This window comes from Saccopteryx leptura, chromosome 3 (assembly GCF_036850995.1).
Source record: "Saccopteryx leptura isolate mSacLep1 chromosome 3, mSacLep1_pri_phased_curated, whole genome shotgun sequence".
NCBI classification, from domain to species: domain Eukaryota; kingdom Metazoa; phylum Chordata; class Mammalia; order Chiroptera; family Emballonuridae; genus Saccopteryx; species Saccopteryx leptura.
In genome coordinates, this window is record NC_089505.1 from 259906035 (window position 1) to 259921690 (window position 15656).

The 15656-nt window shown below is 36.3% G+C and overlaps 2 protein-coding genes across 8 annotated transcripts in view; one reads left to right on the top strand and one right to left on the bottom strand.

Moving 5' to 3' along the window:
* Positions 1-7380, top strand: part of FANCL (FA complementation group L) — a 57325-nt gene extending 49945 nt beyond the window's left edge. Inside the window, exons 8-14 of the mRNA XM_066378226.1 lie at positions 2494-2644; positions 3734-3817; positions 4253-4298; positions 4384-4465; positions 5285-5401; positions 6835-6906; positions 7246-7380. Of these exons, the coding sequence (XP_066234323.1) occupies positions 2494-2644; positions 3734-3817; positions 4253-4298; positions 4384-4465; positions 5285-5401; positions 6835-6906; positions 7246-7281 (588 nt within the window). The 3' untranslated portion in view covers positions 7282-7380. The remainder of the gene's footprint in view (positions 1-2493; positions 2645-3733; positions 3818-4252; positions 4299-4383; positions 4466-5284; positions 5402-6834; positions 6907-7245) is intronic.
* VRK2 (VRK serine/threonine kinase 2) overlaps positions 7352-15656 on the bottom strand; it is a 101249-nt gene continuing 92944 nt past the window's right edge. For 3 of the 7 annotated variants that reach the window (XM_066378221.1, XM_066378219.1, XM_066378218.1), the window contains exon 14: positions 7352-7696. In XM_066378221.1, the coding sequence (XP_066234318.1) occupies positions 7352-7696 (345 nt within the window). Of the gene's footprint in view, positions 7697-10716; positions 11004-11120; positions 11183-14918; positions 15019-15656 lie in introns of those variants that run through there. The other 4 variants (XM_066378222.1, XM_066378223.1, XM_066378224.1 and 1 more) reach the window with 4 other exon arrangements.

Genomic DNA, 15656 nt, shown 5'->3' on the forward strand with positions numbered 1-15656 from the left:
TGCTCACCTCTGCAGTGGAGTTCTGTAATAATCCAGTAACTAATACTGGGAGTGCTGTAAAAGAGAAACCAAACTGTGGGACTGAGGATGTACTTCAGTCATGGAAGGAAAGCCACTCTGGTGAAAGCAGACCCCCACCCACTGTACCTCTTCATTTTCACCAGCCTCTAATGCTAAGGCTTTGCTCATCTCTTACCTTGAAGATTTGTAATTAGAGAAATATTGTCTAAACTTATGACAATATTTGATAAACTTATTTTGTATTTGATCATGTGAATTTTGTCATTGGGATAATTATTTTCCTTTTTAATTCATTTCATTTTTTGTGTGACAGAGAGAGACAGTGAGAGGGACACACAGACAGAAAGTGAGATGAGAAGCATCAGTTCTTCATGGCGTCACCTTAGTTGTTCACTGATTGCTTTCTCATATGTGCCTTGACTGGGGGGCTATAGCAGATCGAAGTGACCCCTTGCTTAAGCCAGTGACCTTGGGCTCAAGCTGGTGAGCCTTGCTCAAACTAGATGAGCCCGTGCTCAAGTTGGCGACCTCGGGGGTCTTGAACCTGAGTCTTCTGTGTCCCAGTCCGACGCTCTATCCACTGTGCCACCGCCAGGTCAGGCTAATTCATTTCATTTTTATTGATTTTTTCATTAACCTTTTGTATTAAGGGTAATCCTTTTATGCTAGATATTTTTTGATTTGCTATTTCCTTTAGTGGGCTGCAAACTTTTCTAGGTCTAGGACTCTATGTCATAATAACAGCTATCAATTTTTAAGTATACACTATATGCTAAGCATTTAGCATTTTTATGTATATTATCTCACTCAAATATTAACAAGGGATTAACCCTATTTTCATATTAAACAACCTATGAGAAGTTAAATAATTTGCTGAGAAAGATGCAACTAGCTTTAAGTAATGGATTTAGGAATGAGACTCAAGCTTTGACTACAAAGTCTGTGGTCTTAACTAACATTGTGTTCTATATTTTTTAGTCACTAATATCTACAATATAGCATAATTAGAAGACACATTATAAACTTTTGCTGAATTGAATTGTATGAAGACATAATTCATTCATATAGCAGGACTGCCTGAATCTTTTAGAATTAGGACTTGTGGTAACCTTTGGACTATAACAAGGATGGCTATTCTTCATTGTTCCTAGTGGTTTCTAACTTTGCACAGTACAGTCAGGGAGCTTTTAAAAGTCCCAATGCCAAAGCTACATTGAACCAAGATCAATTAAAAAGGAATGGCTGAGAGTGGAATCTAGATATTAGTATTTAAGTTCCCTATGTGTTTCCAAAATTATTTTTATTAAGTAGAAAGTTATATGTCCTGGGAATACTTCTGTGGTTTATTATCTATATCTATAGTTGAAATAAATGCTAATTAAATATTACTTAGAGAATATAAAGATGTATATATATTTTTAAACTCAAATCTTATAATCCTCTGGTTAAAAATATCTGTCACAGACATTTTAAAGATTATAGTTTACCCGATACAGTGAGATTCTTTTCTAGGAAGACATATTTGTGTTTTGTCTTGGAGAGGGTTTTAAATATTTAAATATGTACATTTGAAGATTAATATAAAAAGATCAGTTATTGAATATATGAGAAAAAGGAAACACCTTTAATTTATAATTTAATTCAGAAAAATACAGTGTTAACTCTTGTTAGAGGTAGAATTAAGCAAGACTCGTGGAGACAAATTACCTCAGCAAGACAACTTTAATAACTTCTGCAGAAGGGCGTGCTACCTCTAGTGAAAGCCAGCCAGCAAGCACGCCAGGCAGAGGACAAATTCTGTTTTTTTATCCCGAATTCAGGCCCTAGGCTGCTGAGTCTTGCTCCATTGGCTGGAGTGTTGACCGTACAATCTTACTTTTTCTCGATTGGCTAGTTTAAATGGCCGCACCAAGGTGGAAGGGAGAGATGGGGATATCATTAACTAGGTAAGGGGGTCGAGGAATGGTTGGAAAAAAACAGATGACCGGACAAAGAGGGTTGGGGAATTGGTAAACAAATTAGCTATTTCTCATTCTACTCCCTGGTCGGAGGAATCCCAATGAAGGGGGTTGAAGTAAAGAACATGAGTTACACATTTCCTTTACTTTCATACTTTTTGCTTAATTAAATCTGGAAAGTTATTTATTCATAATGTTTAAAAGTAAAGTTATACATACACACTTACTTATATTAGTAATTATTGTGTTATACATATAGTACAAAGTTCACCATAATAAAAATAAGTATGGTTTTTAAAAAGCCATTGTTTCTTGAAAATTGCATAAGTGACCATGGAATTCTGTTAATACTGATGGAAGTGTATTAAGACACATGTGAAGCAGGGAGCGTTGACTCTTACTCGAGTCTAGTTTTACCTGAAATGAAAAGGTTAAAATGTCTAAATTAAGTGAAAGATTATCTGCTACTGATAGTGCCATACAACTTATTAAACTTTCATCTGTCCTTTTACAGAGCTCCATAATAAACATCCATAGTCAGTTTCTGGCAGCATTGGAATCACTGAAGGCATTTTGGGATGTTATGGATGAAATCGATGAGAAGACTTGGGTACTTGAGCCAGAAAAACCTACACGGAGTGCAACAGCACGCAGAATTGCAGTAGGTAGGGAAAAAGAGGGTTAATGAGGTTTTTCTCTTTTTAAGGTACTGTTTATATTTTGAATTATTTAGGAAAATGAATCTAAAGATGGCATTAGACTATTAGAGATTTTTCTGCATGAATTTAACTATTCAGACTTTTGGGGATGAATTTTTTTTTTTTACTGTGTATTTAAATGTAAATATTTCAGGAGAAAAGAGCAAGTGATATGCCTAAAGTTACCTTTTTGTAATTGTTTTTCTTATTGAATTATATTATTTTACTTGGTTATCTTTTTGTCTAATAATAGCATTTATATTGTTGCCAACCTTGGCCAAAGGATTATACAGTACATAGTATATATAATTTATCAAGTCATTTTTATCATAAAATGACATTTAAATTGACCTTAAACAATTATATTGTATACCTTCAAAAAATAGTCATTTCTGAAATTTGTACAGTACTCTAATACAGTTAAAATGTATAAAAGGATCTAGTGCCAAGTAGAAATAATTTTTTTGTAGATTCTGCAAGCAAGGTTAGTTTTTACTAAATCAACAGTTTCAAATTTAATAGGAACTGAACCCATTCACTTCCAAGGGAAAACTTCACAGGGAGCAAAAGAATTCAGAGTATATTTATAAATTTCATAAAACTCAAATCCTAAGCATGTTTATTTCTAAAATTTATTGTATTTCTAGTTTTTATACATTTGACTATATTACTTTCTAAAAAAGTCATAAAAGGTAATTTAGATATTCTTATATATTCGATTTGCCAATTTTTCATATTAAAGATGTTTATCACTTCATAGAACCTTTTACTTAAACTTTAACAAAATCCTGACCAGGATTCTAATCTAAATTATATTAATTTATAGACTGACTGTTTTTTGGGCCCCCAAAATTGTTAGCCACAACTATAATTTCAAAATTACTTCTTTAATTAAATTGTAATATACACATATATTTACCTTTATAAAATAATTTGTAAGACATTTGGTTATTCTTTTCTTGTGCAGAATAATGAAATAAGTACTCACCCAGATGCTTATTTTTTTGTTTGATGAACTGTTCTACTTCTAAAAACTTGAATATTCTTTTATTCTAGGGAACAATGCGTCAATAAACATAGAGGTCGATCCGAGGCATCCTACTATGCTTCCTGAGTGCTGCTTTCTTGGAGCTGACCATGGTGTGAGATCTCAGATTTAAGTGTTTTAACAGAATCATAAAATTCTTGTCTACTACTGTTAAAATATTCTAAAATATTAATAGTAATTATTTTAAATGAAAAATGTCTCATTTTGAACTATACACTTTTGTTTTTAATATATTTTCTAGTCAGTTACTTAAATTTTATAGTTAACAATACTATATTGTATATTTGAAAGTTATTGAGTGATCTTAAAAGTTTTCATTACAAGAAATATAACTGTGTGGTGATGGATGTAAACTTGTGGTAGCCATTTCACAACATATGTGTGACCAAATCATTATATTGTACACCTAAAACCAACAGTGCTACATGTCAATTTAAGTTAGAAACAAATTTTGTGCCAAATATGGTTTTACAAAATGAGAATAGCAACCCCTAAATTATTAAACTTTTTTATTTAAATATCTGAAGTGGTGAAACCCCTGGGAATTAAGCTGAGCAGGAACATACATTTGTGGTAAGTATCAATATCTTTGCAATATAATTGTTACTTTTCTACGATTTTACAAATTTAGTAATTTTTTTTTCCCCCGTGCTTTCAGGGATCCAGAAAATACTCTGTTACAAAATTTGAAAGATGTTTTAGAAATTGACTTTCCAGCTCGTGCTATCCTGGAAAAATCTGTAAGTTTTTTCAGTGCTTTGATATTCCAAACCCTGCTGTATAATTACAGTTAAATGTTCTTTTAGGCACCAGAGAAAAATGAGGCAGAAAGTGAGGGAACTGGATGGATATTATAAGAGACTTCCCAACTGCAAGCAACAGTTGCGTCAAAGGTCTTGTTAACCTTTGATTAATGGCTCTAAGTGTACTTTTTCATGGTTTTCATAATAGCAAATTAATGACAGACATCTGTATTATTAAAAATAGTAAAGATTCAAAGTAACTAATGAGATGTTTAGATTTTCTCTACTATCTGCTTTCGGATGACTGAAATGAAGTTCTATTTAACTTTACATATAAGTGTGAAGGATGGCAGTATAGTTTTTCAAAATTGAACAGACACCACTATATTGCAAATAAACTTAAAATTGATCTTTTACAAAGCTGCTAAATTATAGACTACTAAAGTGCTGGCGATATTGTTGTCTTTTCCTTTAATTACACAATTCACTTATATTAGTTCCTGCTTTTACATACTTCAGTGGTATTATATTGATATACAATATGGGAAATTGCTATAAGCCCAAACATATTGTGAGACAAAAAAATGGAATTTTTTTCTGTATCTGTGTGTATAATTTGTTGGATGAAAAGGGGAGCACTAAGTAGTAGTGTGACTGTTTTCTATAACATAGTGATATAGTTACTTTTATAAAAACTAATTTATAAATTATAAAATTAATAAGCTATAAAAATTTAACATTGTCTATTCCATATTATTCTTTCTTATTTCATCTTACGTGCCTTAAACACATACTTATAATATTTTTCCTTTGAAGGACTTTTCTATGGATTGTGGAATTTGTTACGCCTATCACCTAGAAGGTGCCATTCCTGATCAAGTGTGTGATAATCCCCAGTGTGGACAGCCTTTCCATCAAATATGCTTATATGAGGTAAAATAAAAACCACATCAACAAGACTTTTTTCAGTTAGCACAACACAGGAAGAGTGCCTATTTGAAATATTTAGATTATTTCTGTGATCTCCTCTTTTGCCATCAGCTCCTGTATTACTAGTTCATTCCAGATGTCCACGTGCTTCATTTCCTCATTACGTTTCCTCATAAGAAAATAAAAGTCCGAGAGTAACCAAGAGTGGGGAAGCGTATCCAGAATACATTCATGGACTACACTGACATACAGTAAACTGATGGCACATTGTAACCCTGAGTAAATACCATGTGTGACAACATGCAAACTATAGATGCATCTAGTTGGGAGTAGTGGCAGCAACAAGGTGAAAAGAATCTAGCACTATGTACCATTTGTTACTTTTCAGGCAAATTTAGGTAAAGAATAAATGTAATAATCCTACTTCTGATATTGAGGAGAACACATTTTATGATCTGAATATCTCATAGCATCTCAGTCAGTGACATTGTATGTGAAGTCTGCTTTTTTCCTGTCTCTGCATTTGTTCTCTATAGCATTCATCTTAGGGCACAGTTGACACACAGTAAGTTATACATTCATCAGTATACAAAACACCATGCAGTTGTGTGGTGATCACTACCTGATTTTTGTGATTAGTGATAGGAGTTCGTTCTATCTGCATTTTAAACAAGGGAGGACTGAGGTAGAGATGTCAGTTTACCTTATATAAATGATAAAATGTCAAGTCTAATTATAGAGGTACTCTGAAGGAAACATGTGCTTTCTTTTATAATAATGAGTATTCATTTAAATTTTTAAAATGAAGCAATTTATGGTTGAGGTATTGGTGATTAATATCAGAATTAAGATCTAAATTGTCGGCCTGACCTGTGGTGGCACAGTGGATAAAGCGTAGACCTGGAATGCTGAGGTTGCCGGTTCGAAACCCTGGGCTTGCCCGGTCAGGGCACATATGGGAGTTGAAGCTTCCTGCTCCTCTCCTCCTTTTATCTCTCTCTCTCTCTCTCTCTCTCATCCCCCCCCCCTCTAAAATGGATAAATAAAAATAATTTAAGATCTAAATTGTCAAGAGACTATGGTATCTTTAACTTGTGATTAATGGATTTAGGTAGGTCTATGAATGCCACAGACCTGTATGCATTATTTGTGTGTGTTGCAGGGGAAGAAAAGGTGAATAATTTTCATCAAATTTTTATAGGGCCCATAATTTGGTTATTTACCAGTACGCATAGACCTGGGAATGCACATTGGTTTCCCCTTGTTATTCAGCATATTAGTAGTCAGATGTTGGCTTAGAAAATAGCCTCCTTACTCTTGCAAAAAATAAAATAAAATTCTGGAATAAAAATATAATGTACTCAAAAAGACAGGGAATGATTTCTGGAGTATCTAATCATGCTAACACTGCTCCTGTTATCTTTTAAAATCTTCAGTGGTTGAGAGGACTACAGACCAGTAGACAGAGTTTTAACATCTTATTTGGTGAATGTCCATACTGTAGTAAGGTAAGCAATAATCACACTTCATAAATGTCCTTATCTTTTAATTATGTGTTTTACAAGAAATGTATATATCAGCTTATTTAAAACTTTGAGACATAACATATATTTAAAAAATTTCTATATGGTAAGTTGTCCTTATAAATAACATTTTAATTTCCAAATTGCTCCTTTGATCAAAAAAGGTTAATCTCTTTTTTAGAATAACCCTTTTAAATTTTCTGGGTGATCTGAAACTTCAGAAGAGTATTTTCCAAACTATCGATCATGATACCATTTCTGGTATAAAGCAATTTTTCAGACTGTTCAAACTTACTTTGTTAAAATGTATTCTCTTTTTATAAGCCAATTACCTTGAAGATGTCTGGGAGGAAGCCCTAAAATAAGAACGCAACATTTCTGTGAAGAACTGGAACTTTAAAAATTATCAAAAGGATTCTGTTTGGTATCTTCAGAGATAAAATAAAACAATACATATCAACATCAAAAGAACAAGAATGGTGAAACCATAATAATACACATCTGCGTGTGTCTCTTCACTGAGGGTAAACTGGGGAATTGCAGGCCAAAATCCTGGAGAATTTTCTAAGTCTGGGACTTTCATACCAGTTGTAGGAGTGTGTGTGTAACAAGATGGACATCTTGACTTGTTGAATCTATCACGACTGGTAAAATCTTGATGGGATTCATAAAGTGAGGTTGGGAACTGCATATAGCTGTCTTTTTGTGGAGAACTTTTTACTTCATTCAAAAAATCTTGCGACCCATAATATTTTTGTCTTCTCCTTGTGTTCTCCTATGGAAAAATACATATGTACTTACTTTGTGTATGCTATAAAAATGCTAAATAAGTTTTTGTGTGTTTATTTTACCCGAGAAATTATTTTGAGAGTCTAGATTTTACGAGTTTATAAGCTACTTACCAGCACCAAAGAGTCAGATCTGATTGGTTCTATTAAACCAGTAAGTAAGCCCATCTCTTAATTTATAATACAAAAATAAGAAAATATGAAAACTGAATTTTCTTGGCAAGACAAAGAAACAGATTTAATCTTATGGGTATCAGTCAGAATTAGAGGGCTTTATGGTCATTAATAATTAACAGTGATTCTAAAGGAACAAGATGGTTTTGCCCTCACTGAGTAGACAGACTGGGCTAGCAGCCTACCCCCTGCTTGGCCTCCGGAGGTTGACATCTTCCAATAACAGATCTCAAGAAGACAGCTAGTTAAAATCCTTATTTGTCTAGAAAGTTGATCTGGGAAAAGATGCTCATTCTTATCTTCTAGAAAAAAGGGAAACAGACTGTATATACAAATTAAAATTTTACAGTGTTAAACCTGAATGCCTAGAAGCATACAACAAAATTGTCAAGAGGTGTGGCCAAGATAAACATTACCCTTGTACTCTGGCGGGGACTTGGAACATTTGGTATGGTGAGCAGGATAACTAAATTTAAACTGCTCTAACCAAGTCACACAAATATAATTTTCCTGAAGTTTTGTCAGCTTACTTTGCTAAAGGCAATAAGTGAATATTTCACTGGGCCAATAAAATATATTGTTCTTCCACAAAGAAAAAGAGACATGCCATCAAATCAAATATTTCTGAAGGCTGATAGCCACCGGTAAGCTAACTTAAGCAGTATCAATATCTAACTTATTTATATATGGGACTGTATGATATCCCCACCTAGATAATAGAAGTTGAGCTACTAAAATTTCAAGACAGAAAATATGTGTAACATACACATCTCTTTAAGCAACAACACATGAAAGATAGGAAGGTACTCATTCACCAAAGAATTTACCAGTTGTCTTCACTTTACTGAGAGATCTGACTGGGATAGTCTATGACATATGTTAGACAAGTTTGGCTCACTGGCTAGCTGCCTGTTTTGTGAATAAAGTTTTATTGGAACACAGCCACACCCATTGTTTATGTATTATCTATAGCTGCTTTTACACTACAATGGCAGAGCTGACTTGTTCTGATAATGACTGTATCTTAAGCTTGAAATATGTACTACCTGGCCCTTGAAGAAGTGTGCTGGCCCCTGGTATATGGCATTCTTTTTCAAAGATTAAAAAGCATACAAATCATTCTGGGATCTTGTAAGATGCAGGTCTCATTCCAAAGGTCTCATATGAGACCTTCAATTCTGTGTTATGAGAACCTCCAGGTGTTGCCAGTGCAGCTCGTTGGCATAACACATTTTGAGGAGCATGGGCTTAAGGTATGCAATAATTAATTCTGCTAGAGCAGCGTTCTCAACCTGGGAACATTTTGTCCCACAGGGACATTTAGCAATTTCTGGAGACAATTTGGGTTGTCATAACTGAAAAGAGGGTACTATTGACATTTACTGGACAGAGGCCAGGGATGGTGGCCTGCAATTACAGAACAAATAATCCAGCCCAATGTCAATAGTGACAATATTATAAAACCCTGCATTAAGAGCAGTTATAAACCTTGAATGCATATTAGAATCAATTAGGAAGTGATGAAAACAATGAGCACACCTTCTAGTTCTGGCCATGAGTAAAGGGTTAAAACCCATGAAATAAATACAATAATAAAGTTGGGTAAAATTCCTGCAGGGACTTATCAGGCATAGAAAACACATAAGGCTGTGATTGTTGAGGAAAGGAAAACAATCCAGAGTCTAGAAAGGCTACACTCTACAATGTAACTTTAGACCAGCCTATAAAAGTTTAAACAGAAGTCAGGACATGATCGAGGTAAAGGACCAATAAATTAACTGCCCACTAGGACAAAATTCAACACTTTAATGAAATCTGGAATCTCAAGAACTTAGCATCTAGAACAGGGGTCCCCAAACTACGGCCCGCGGGCCGCATGTGGCCCCCTGAGGCCATTTATCCGGCCCCCGCCGCACTTCCGGAAGGGGCACCTCTTTCACTGGTGGTCAGTGAGAGGAGCACATTGACCATCTCATTAGCCAAAAGCAGGCCCATAGTTCCCATTGAAATACTGGTCAGTTTGTTGATTTAAATTTACTTGTTCTTTATTTTAAATATTGTATTTGTTCCCGTTTTGTTTTTTTACTTTAAAATAAGATATGTGCAGTGTGCATAGGGATTTGTTCATAGTTTTTTTTTTTTTTTTTTTTTTTCCTTTTTCTGAAGCTGGAAACAGGGAGAGACAGTCAGACAGACTCCCGCATGCGCCCGACCGGGATCCACCCGGCACGCCCACCAGGGGGCTACGCTCTGCCCACCAGGGGGCGATGCTCTGCCCATCTTGGGCATCACCATGTTGCGACCATAGCCACTCTAACTCCTGAGGCAGAGGCCACAGAGCCATCCCCAGCACCCGGGCCATCTTTGCTCCAATGGAGCCTTAGCTGCGGGAGGGGAAGAGAGAGACAGAGAGGAAAGCGCGGCGGAGGGGTGGAGAAGCAAATGGGCGCTTCTCCTGTGTGCCCTGGCCGGGAATCGAACCTGGGTGCTCCGCACGCTAGGCCGACGCTCCATAGTTTTTTTTTTTATAGTCCGGCTCTCCAACGGTCTGAGGGACAGTGAACTTGCTCCCTGTGTAAAAAGTTTGGGGACCCCTGATCTAGAATGTTCAACATACAAAAAAACTTTACTACACATAAGAAGCTGAAAAATTTGACCTATAGCTAGGAGAAAAACATAATAAAAATAGACTCAGATATAACCCAGATGGTAGAATTATCGAGTAACAAAACAGTTACATAAATATATTCAAGGACTTAAATGAAAAGTTAAACATAATTAGTGAACAGATGAAGGACTCAGCAGAGAAATGGAAAGAATAATGCCCTCTTAGAACTGAAAAATATGACATGAAAATTTCACTTGCTAGGTTTAATGCTAATTTGACAGGGGCTCAGCAAAAGAATATTCAAACTGAAGTATAGCAAAATAAAAGACTGATTTGCAAAATAAACAGTTTATTTGTTAGAAAAGGTAAAGCATTAAAGTAGTTAAGAGGGATTAAGGCAGAAAACAAATCAAAAGAAATCACAGCTGAAACTTTCCCAATTTGATGACACATATCAACCCACTTATAAAAGCTCAATGAACCCAAAGAAAATAAACACAAGACAGCCATCCCTAAAAAAAAGAAAAAGATAAAAAAGCAAATCATGAAAGCAGCCAGATTGATGTACATTATATACTGGGTCATGATAAGAATAATTGCTAACTTATCAGAAAAAAAAAAAAACATACCCTGAATTATAGGAAAACATCATCTTTCAAGTTCGGAATGAAAATTCCATACCCAGTGATGCCTACAAATTGAAGGAGAAGGGCATCTATTAACAGAAAAGACAGTAAGAGAATTCTAAGCTATTCCTCCTGCTAATTACAACTAAAGACTCAGGACAAAAAAACAACTAATAGAATATTCTTTTTTTTTTTTTTTTGATTTTTCTGAAGCTGGAAATGGGGAGAGACAGTCAGACAGACTCCTGCATGCGCCCGACCGGGATCCACCCAGCACGCCCACCAGGGGCGGCACTCTGCCCACCAGGGGGCGATGCTCTGCCCCTCTGGGGCGTCACTCTACCGCAACCAGAGCCACTCTAGCGCCTGGGGCAGAGGCCAAAGAGCCATCCCCAGCGCCCGGGCCATCTTTGCTCCAATGGAGCCTTGGCTGCGGGAGGGGAAGAGAGAGACAGAGAGGAAGGAGGGGGTGGGGGTGGAGAAGCAGATGGGCGCTTCTCCTATGTGCCCTGGCCGGGAATCGAGCCCGGGCCCCTGCACGCCAGGCCGACGCTCTACTGCTGAGCCAACCAGCCAGGGCCCTAATAGAATATTCTGAAAGTTGTAGAATAGAGGACAGACTGGATAGAGACTTCAGGACTTAAGGAATGACCTAACCATGAGTCTCACCCACAAGCCCCCTGTTTTGGGTTCATCTTATGTATACCAGGCTGGGCTTCATAAAGCAGCCGGCAATCTGAAAACAACATGCACAGACCTAAATAAATAAATAAATAAAAATCCAACAACCCTGCTCGCTGGTAATGGACCAGAGGAATGGCAGGTTTACAGGACAGAACCCTTTTGACAACACCTGCTCTGCTGCTGGTGAAAACCATGAAAGAAGCTGTACCTCCCACCCTGTGCTGTGGGAACTATGGGTGGAACCCGGACAAGTGTCACTACCCTGTATTAATGGGAGCACACCCACCTTCCCCACTAAGCACTGAGGAGACCTGTGTGGAGCCCTTCGACCATCCCCAAACTACACAGCAATACCCTATCCCATTGAGTGTTAACGGAAGTTATGAGAGTCATGTCAACCATTCCTACCTAGCCTGCGTTACTGAGGTGACAACCTGCCCTCCCCATGAGGTACTACAGAGACTGTAGGTCAGAGCCTTGTAGACTATCCCTCCCTGCACTAACACAGGCAGAAGCAGTGCCTCTCCTGCACCCCACCAGACATTGTAGAGACTGCACAATGGGCCCTATGGGCCATGCTCACCCTGCACTAAGCAAACATCAGTAAAGAAACATCAAACTTCAAACACTGGGGAGAAGCCCTACTGACAATCACTGCCATCCATGCATTAAGCAAATGACAGCACAGAGGCAGGACCCCACATCCTCCTAACTAGAAAATCCTGCTCTCAGTAATAAGAACTACCACATAAAACCAGCAAGGCTATAAAAGAAAATGATACCACAAACTAATGGGATCTACCTGATAGTTATACATGTTCTTTCCAATTGCAATTGGAACATGCACCGAGATAGTCAATTATTCTGGGTCCTAAGATAAACCTTAACAAATTTAAAACAATTATACAAAGTAAGTTTTGGGACAATATAAGTTAGAGATCAATAACAGATAACTGAGATATCCAATAACCAAGGCATCACAAAAGAAGTCTAAAGGGAAAGTAAAAAATTTCTTGAACTAAACAAAGTAAGAATATAAGATATGAGGATTCATGGGATGCAGTTAAGATGGGGCTTAGCAGGACATTTACAGCATTAAATGCTTCTATTAAAATAAAATGAAGGTTCAAATCAATAGCTTAACCTTCCACCTAAACTAGAAAAAGAAAAGGAAAATAAACCAAAATCAAGCTGAAAGAAATAAAAGGGAAATCTATAAGCACTTGAAAATTTAAAGACACTCTCCTGGATGGGTGAAAGAGACCCAAGAGAAACTTAAAAATATATTGAACTGAATGAAAATACACGGTTAACACAGTGCTAGAAGGGAAATCTATTACTATATACTTAATACCAATATTGGAAAAGAAGAAAAGTCTTAATTCAATAATTGAAACTTAAGTTTCCACCTCAAGAAACTAGAAACAGCGAAAATAAATCCAAGAGCTAAAATCAATGAAAATCAAACAAAAGCTGGTGTTGTGAAAAGACCAATATAATGGATAAAACTGACCAAAACTCCCCCCCCCAAAAAAAAACATTACCAATATCTGGAAAGAAATACTACTGCAGATTCCATAGTATTTAAAGGATTTAGACAAGGGAAGACTATAAATAATTCTAAACATAATAATATGATAGCTTAGATGAAATGAACCAATTCTTAGAATATCAAAAATAACTCGAAATAGATTAGGAGGGTAAACTGGTCAGCAGGCCAAATCTAGTGCACTGCCTGTTTTTTATAGAGCCTATCAACTGAGAATAGTTTTTACATTTTTAAGTGATAGGAAAAAATAATTTGTGACACTTGAAAATTATATGGAATTTAAATTTCAGTGTGTTAAGTTTTGTTGGATTTGGCTATTATTTGTTTATGTACTGTGTCATGATGCTTTTGTGCACAATGCAGAGTTGGATAGTGACAGAGACCACGTGACCTATAAAACCTATTTTCTATTTGGCTCTTTACAGAAAAACTTGCCAGCTCTTGAAATAGATCATCCGAATAGTCTTAAAAAGAAATTCAATTCATAGTTAAAAAATAAAATCTTCAGGCCCAAATGGATTCACTGGAGAATTCTCTAAAACATTTAAAAAAGAAACAGCACCAATTCTATTCATTCTCTTCTAGAAATTCGAGGGACAACTTCTCAACTCATTGCATGCAGCCAATATTACCCTGATACCAAAACCAGCCAAAGACACTGGAAAACAACAGGTCACTACTCCTCACGAACAGATGCAGAAATCCTCAACAAAACACTAGCAAATTGAATTCATCAACACATGAAAAAAGTAATGCATCATAACCAACTGAGGTTGATTTGAGAAATATAACACTAGTTTATGCTATCTACCATGTTAATAATACAAAGAAGAAAATTCATATGATCATGTTAATCCAGGAAAAGCATTTAACAAAATTTAAAACCCATTCATGATAATTCTCAATACACTAGAAATACTGACTTGATAAAGAACAGCTACCGAAAATCTACAGCTACCAGCCTAAATGGGGCAAAGCAAAAACTGGAAACTCATGTTCTTGAATACTTCAGAATACTCCTTAGCAATAAAAATGAACTAGTGATACATGCAAAACATGGATGGATCTCAAGGACATTATGATGAATGAAATAAAGGCTATTATCAAACACATATTAGTTTGATTTAGACCAGTGGTTTTCAACTGCCGGTTCACAAAAGACTTAACCACCCTGTTGTATGAAGATTATACTGTCTATAATCAGTGGGTTTATAATCTTCACATAATCAGGGTGGTTAGTTTTTTCACTAATCTTCATACAACATCAGGGCACTTTTGGTGGGATCGCAGATTGGTGCAGCCACTGTGGAAAGCACTATGGAGTTATCTCAAAAATTAAAAATGGAACTGCCTTTTGACCCAGAGATCCTACTTCTGGGATTATATCCTAAGAAACCCAAAACACTAATTTAAAATAATATATGCATTCCTAGGTTCATTACAGCATTATTTACAATAGCTGAGATCTAGAAACAGCCCAAGTGCCCGTTAGTAGATGAATCGATTAAAAAGCTGGTACGTTTAAACAATGGAATACTATGTGGCTATAACAAAAAAGGAAATCTTACCTTTTGAGACAGCATGGATGGACCTGGAGAGTTTTATGCTAAGTGAAATTAGCCAGTCAGAGAAAGACAAGTACCATATGATTTCACTCATATGTGGAATCTAATGAACAAAATGAACTAATAAGCAAAAAAGAAACAGACTCACACAGAGAGCCAGCTGACAGCTATCAGGAGGGAGAGGGTGGTGAGGTTTGGTGAGGGAGGTAGGGGGATAAAGCAAAAGACCAATTTAAAGAAAACAACTCATGGATATGGACAACAGTGCGGTGACTGTGAGGGGCAGGGAGTGGGGTGGGGTGGGATGGAGGAGGATATGGGGTATAAGTGATAATAGACAAAGGCTTGACTTGGGGCGGTGAACACAATATGGTGTACAGAGATTGTTGTAGATATGGGTGTCTGAAACCTGTAAAATTATATTAACCAGTGTCACCCCAATAAAATATAACTTAAAAAGTTAAAATAAGAAAATAGATGAAAAAAGAGAAACAAACTCATAGATACAGAAAACTAACTGATGGTTGCCCAATTGGGGCGGGGGGTGTTGGGGAGATGGGTAAAAAGGTATTAGGAAGAGGCTGAGATGTACGAATTGCCAGTTATGGAAACAGTCACAGGGGTGTGAAGCACAGCATCAGGAAATATTGTTAATAATGTAATAACTATGTATGGTGTCATATGGGACTTAACAGGACGATCACTTTGTAAGTTATATAAATGTCTAATCACTATATAGTG